Source organism: Labrus bergylta, chromosome 10 (genome assembly GCF_963930695.1).
Source record: "Labrus bergylta chromosome 10, fLabBer1.1, whole genome shotgun sequence".
Taxonomy (NCBI): domain Eukaryota; kingdom Metazoa; phylum Chordata; class Actinopteri; order Labriformes; family Labridae; genus Labrus; species Labrus bergylta.
In genome coordinates, this window is record NC_089204.1 from 30,532,046 (window position 1) to 30,538,045 (window position 6,000).

The window sequence follows — 6,000 nt, forward strand, 5'->3', positions numbered from 1 at the left end:
AGGGAGCCCAGGGGAGCTCTTTAGATGTGTGGGTGTGACAACTTGCTCTCAGGCTTTATTTGACTCATTCCCAGCTCTCTCTCTCTCTCTCTCTCTCTCTCTCTCCCTCTCTCTGTGTGCTGTGAGTCACCTGGGTTTCCCCTTTAAAAGAGAGAAGAAAAAAAAACTCTCTTTTCCTATTTCACAAAGTGCCAGATACCGAGCGCTGCAGCCTGAGACGTGATTATTGTTGAGGGTTATTTACAGAAAGTGCACGGAAGTGTTTTGTTTGCAAAGCTCACCGTCATTCAGGTGAATGTTAGCACACCTGAGTCCTCTTTATTTGATGATAAAAAAAAGAGACACAACCCAAGAGTGGAATTCCAGCAGCAAGAACAGACAGGAATATCTCCCACGTAACACTCTGCAAACAAAGCTGGGGCAGACACCTCCTTGATCCTTGAGAAATTGATAGATAGATCGAGAGCACCAGTGAGGAGTGTTTGGCCTCATTAGGAAAGAGAGAGAGAGTGAATCCAGAGGCGTTAATGTAGGGTAGAGCTGAGATGAAAGAGGGTGCTTTTTTTTTTTAACTGGTGTCACCTTCTGCTGTGAAAGATTCCCCGAGCTGGAAGACGTCAACATGTTTGTTTTTTATCAGAATGTAAAGATGTGTTAGAGAGGCTGGATGTGTGGTCTGATGTGAGCTCATCTACACTGTGACAACAACACTAACCAGCACCAAAACCCCTCTGACATTAAACTGCTCTGTGATACCTCAATCGTATTTATTTATTTCTCAAACAACACTTTACTTTCCGTCTCAAACTGCTGCTTCAGATGGTTCCAGAGTGAGCGCTGCACATGGCTAATGGAAGGCAGATTGCAGGGCTCTGCAGCAGTAATGACCTGGCAGACAGCGAGCGCTTCAGTGGATCAGAGTTGGAGCCTGCGGGCCCTTTGTCAGGAGGTCTGAGAAGTGGCAGGTCACTATATAGTCTAAACCTATTTAAGAAGGAGCATACCAGCACCTCCTGCAGCTCCACAGAGCGGGGAGGGAGCTGCTTTGAAAAACATCTTAGGAGGAGTCGTAAAACACCCGGCTGAACGGCCTCCTAAACATGGCATGGTGAATCCAAGAACATAACTCATAATTGCTCAGCTAATCCTCGTCAAGCTGGCCTCGGTCTGCAGCGTGTCTTTGTGGAAACAATGTCTCTGTGCAGCTTTTTTCCCCCTCAGAATATAATTTATTCATTCCAAAAAAAAAACATGGAGGCAGCGGTGTTTTGGTTTGAGAAAGTGGAGCCCGGGGTAGTGGCTGCGACGCTTTTGTTTGCACTGATCTCGTTTAACATACTCGTTTGTGGTGAGTTGGTTAAGCATGGTAGAGGCTGAGTGCTTTTTCTCAGGCAGAGTAACACAACAGTATCATTATGTGCCCAGTGGGAAGGAACCCTCCGTGAACCTCCAGGGTTTTACTCTCCCACAACCAGCCGAGGAGGGGGGTGGAGGGGGGGTCTGTATGCAGGCATGCATATGAAACAAATAAAGAGGGTGAAGGCAATATCTGGTCAACGAGGCACACATGGCATTACAGAGGATGTGAGAGATCAGTGTGAATGTCTGCAGCCCTCGTCCAAAACTCTCAATAAATGAAACATCAACAAAAAGAGAGACCGGTGGCTTTCCCTGCACTTAACAAAAACATCTGAAGAGCATTATTCCTGACAGAGCATCACACTGAGGAGGAAGAGCTCGGCTCAGCAACGGGAGGAGCTTCCTCGGCTCTGTGCGCCTTGCATGGGTCCATTAAGAAAAAGCTCTCAGGGAGGCAGTCAGTGGAAGATCTGCAGAGGGGGGAACAGAGTCTCTGAATAAAGAGTCTGACAACATGACGACGTGGGCGCACAACAGTTGAAACGTGTGTTAGTACTTCCCTCTAGTGGCCATTTTGTATACTGCTGATACAAAGACAAAGAATGCAGCCAACATAGAAGTTACAACGTTTATACAGTAAATGTTAGAGAGGGAAGCAGATGTTCCTGTTTGCATATGAACCACTCTGCACATATAAGAAGCCTGATATACACCATGATAGATCCAGAAGTTGTGTCTGTGACAGTTTGACTCTGCAGCAGCAGGAACACACACAGTTGTTTTGAATCCATGACAATAACGCCTGAACAACGTCTGAATGTTCTCATGCTTCACTTTGTTTTGTGCATTTGATGTGGGGTAAGTTTCATTCATATTAAGGCTTTTTGGTGAGTGACAAATACCCAAAAGAAGGGAGGGGAAGAAGGAATGCATCGATATATCGGTCCCTATTGCAGCTGTATATGTAAGTGAGTTGTATCTTGTGTTTCATGATTGGTTTACCACTTATTATTGGTGGTGGGAGTATTTAGCAGGTTTCCTATACTGTCATTGCAAAATTTGCCCATTTTGAGCCACTTTGGTTTAAAGTTGGTCGGCCCTCAGGGGACCCCTCACTGGTCTGGGGCCCTAAGCAGTTGCCTGCCTCGCCTGTTGACAAGAGGCGCCTCTGCACGCACTGCAATCGCAGAATGAATGCATGAAGCATCTTGTACCTGGGAGTGAATTATTCCGACCGCTCGTTTTCTTTGACGACCTGTTCAGGCCGACAGCCACGATAGGCCCGTGAAGAAAAACATTCCGTTGCACCGATGTCAGTATCCGATTTGAATCTGTTGTGATGTATCAATCGTATGTTAGTTTTAATCAAACTGTAGAGACATTAAACGAATATAAAGCCAGTGAAGAAAAGTTTAAGGTTTTTAGGGTGGACATCCCGATTTCTAAGGGGCTCATGCCGACCCCTCTGGACACGCCCCTGGTTAACAACAAACACATCAGTCTTTACATAAAAATATCAAAAACAGAGTATATGTGTAATACTGCAGCAAAGGGCCTCTTCAGCGTGGAACTCCTCTTTACTTACCTTGATGACGAATTTGTGAGGGGCCATCTGAACGCAGAGGTCACCTGAAACAAGTGAATGATACTTTATTACACACATCACACTCCCTTATTATCACCATTCTGATGAAATCTGGCAGACTACGTTAGCCATCACCCAAAGAAAAGACCTGGTTGTAATTTATGGGTTAAAGCTGCATCATAAAACCAGTTTGTTATGTTACTTGCTGACATAAACACAAAACCTGAAAATACATTTGAACTAGGGCTGAGCGATAAATGGAGTTTTTAAGATATATCGATATATTTTCAATCCAGATATAGGGGAGGACAATATTGTTAATATCGATATAGTTCATGTTGCATTAAAATAACTTTATACGTTTCTTCTGTAGAGCTGCCAGCTCACCTGTTTCTCAGAACAGGTAGTTTGTTTTCATGAACATGTTGAACTTGTGCATCTGACTGTTAATAAAAGACATGTTGAGATACAGCATATCAAGGATCGCCATTCAGTGAAAAAATATCAAGACATGAGTTTTGGTCCATATCGCCTGCAGCCCTGATTGAAACTGTTAAATTCAGCGTTTTATTGTCAGTTTTAATCAAATCGTAGAGACGTTAAGAGAGAGAGAGACAAATTAACATCAAATTAACATTTTACAAACGTAACACTCTTTACATCAGTTATGTTTCATAATTAATATCTTCCATATGGAACACTTTAAAAGGTAGAATTGAATTATTTTCATACAGTTTATATCAGAATGTTGTAGTACTCTCCGGTACAGAAAGGAGGCGACAAACAAAATGTTGGTTTGCGATCTACCGAATAACTCAGAGAAGAAGAAGAAAATCTGAACGAGATTTGAGAAAGGAACATTTAATAAAAGTTATTTAACGTGAAAGTTACATTACTCTCTTTTATTACGTTACAAAACATGAACCTTTGAATGTGAAGGCTTTAAAACTTGGACTGTAAAAATGAAACTGGCGCATTTTCCAGTTTGTTCAGTTTATAAGTTTATATTTAAACATTTCGACAGTTAAAGTTATTAATTTAAAACAAACGTGACAAACTAACGACACAACAGAACAAACTAACTGTAAACAGAACAAACTAACTCTAAACAGAACATCTAGAAACACATGGAACTCTGAATAAGTGTTGAAAGAACAGATTTCATACCGCCAACAGGTTTGAATGTCACACGACGAGGCGCCGAGATATGACGTCACTTAGTTTGTAGTCCAAACACGGTGTGAAGCGGTTTGAAGAAAACTACAAACATCACGTAGATTGTGGGAAATTCTATCTCCACACACATATATATATATATATATATGATTAATTTGGCTTTTTGGCTTTAATTCAGTATTTTTAATTAAGAATCAGGAATTCAAACTGTCGACAATTTTACAATTTACTCCAAGCAGCATTAAGATGACGAAATGTAAAATAAAACAACCAAACATGAGAAAGATATACTGTAAGTTCAAAACAATCAAAATGAAATAGAGTTAGGTGATAAATTAAATTAAATTAAATTAAATTAAATTACATTACATTAAATGACATTAAAATAAAATTGGGAGAAATGCTTTAGCTGCTTTTATATATATAGCAACTATTTTTAAAGAGCGGAAGAAACGCGACCGTTGATCAAAAAGGACCCCACTTTCTTGTACCCAACCTAAGACTCGTGTCGCTACCACGGAAACGAGTCGTCTATGAAAAAGCCCGCTCAAAATATCAGGATAATGCGTTATCAAATTGTTTGCGATTTGTTCCCGTTATAAGAGGCAACTAAAATAGGTTACAGGCTAAACTTGGTTTGATTTAATGTGTTTTTCATGAATAATTTATCCAAAATGTGTTTTATTTTGGTCAGGCAACGCTTCGGCCTCACTATCCGAGATATGCCAACTAAAGGCGCTTAACATGGAAGCAGCGCAGCAGACTGTCAGGTCACCACGGTGACATGTGACACTTTTATTTATCATCACTATTATTTAAATCGCTGTATTTGTCACGTTTGAACCATAAGTGTGTTAAAAGGCTGTGACTCAGTGATGTCTCGGTTTGTTAGGAAAGCTCCTTCAGTCTGCACCGATCGACCTTTAAACAACAGTGACGTCAGCACGAAGCTGCGCTCCCTGAAGCAGCTGCTCACTTCCTGTTTGGGTCCCACAGGGAGACTGAAACACGTTCAGAACAACATCGGAGGACACGTGGTCACGACGTCATCCTCCTCGGTGCTCCTCACGTCCGTCACCTCCTCACAGCCAATCATCGACCTGATAAGCAGCTCCATCCTCCACCACGTCTCCCGGTTCAGTGACTGCGGCTTGTTTGCAGCTGTTCTGTGTTTGTCTCTGATCCAAGAAGCAAAGCAGAGTGGTGTGAGCAGACAGGTGAACAAACACCTGCTGAGTCTGTGCACCTCGTACCTCCAACATGAACACTGTGGCTGCAGAGTGCCTGTGGACCTCAGCAGCACTCAGGATCTCATCACATTGTCTCTCAGTGTCGTCTCCAGTAAACCTGCATGTGTGCTGACAGAGGCCGAGGCTCTTCACGTCAGCAGGCTGGCTGTGAGGGCGTTTCTGCTGACTGTTCCCTGTGGCGGCCCGGGGCCCGTCACACTCGGCAGAACACTGAGTGTTGGTGTTGAAGGAGCGAGTGTGCTTCACTCGGAGGTGTTTCCGGGTTTACTGGTGGAAGTGCGTGACGTATTCTGCCTCCGAACTGCAGAAACCCTGCGTTCAGACCCCCTGCGGGTTGTGTTGTTCAGCACATCTCTGGCTGGAGACCTGTGTGAGCTGGGGGATGGTATCATCCAGGTGCACCCAGGTGTGGACACAGACTCTCAGATCCTGGATCAGCTCCTGGAGCTCTGTGAATGTGTGATCAGAGATGGCGTGAAGCTCTTTGTGTGTCAGAAGGTCGTACACCCGGTCCTGCAGCAGTACCTGAGGAGGCACGGCGTCATGGTGATGGAGAGGGTGGGGCTGTCTCTCATGGAGCCGCTCGCTCTGCTGACAGGTAGGTAGACAAAGCCCCCCCCCCCCCCCCCA

General features: G+C 43.7%; 2 protein-coding genes across 2 annotated transcripts in view; one reads left to right on the plus strand and one right to left on the minus strand.

Annotated features, from left to right (window-relative positions):
• Window positions 1-4,743, minus strand: part of slx4ip (SLX4 interacting protein) — a 41,405-nt gene extending 36,662 nt beyond the window's left edge. Inside the window, 2 exon segments of the mRNA XM_065959794.1 lie at window positions 2,945-2,988; window positions 4,112-4,743. Coding sequence (XP_065815866.1) covers window positions 2,945-2,971 — 27 coding nt within the window. The 5' untranslated portion in view covers window positions 2,972-2,988; window positions 4,112-4,743.
• Window positions 4,744-4,853: 110 nt separating this feature from the next.
• The window catches only part of mkks (MKKS centrosomal shuttling protein), a 5,315-nt gene continuing 4,168 nt past the window's right edge, over window positions 4,854-6,000 (plus strand). The window contains exon 1 of the mRNA XM_020655286.3: window positions 4,854-5,968. Coding sequence (XP_020510942.2) covers window positions 4,996-5,968 — 973 coding nt within the window. The 5' untranslated portion in view covers window positions 4,854-4,995. The remainder of the gene's footprint in view (window positions 5,969-6,000) is intronic.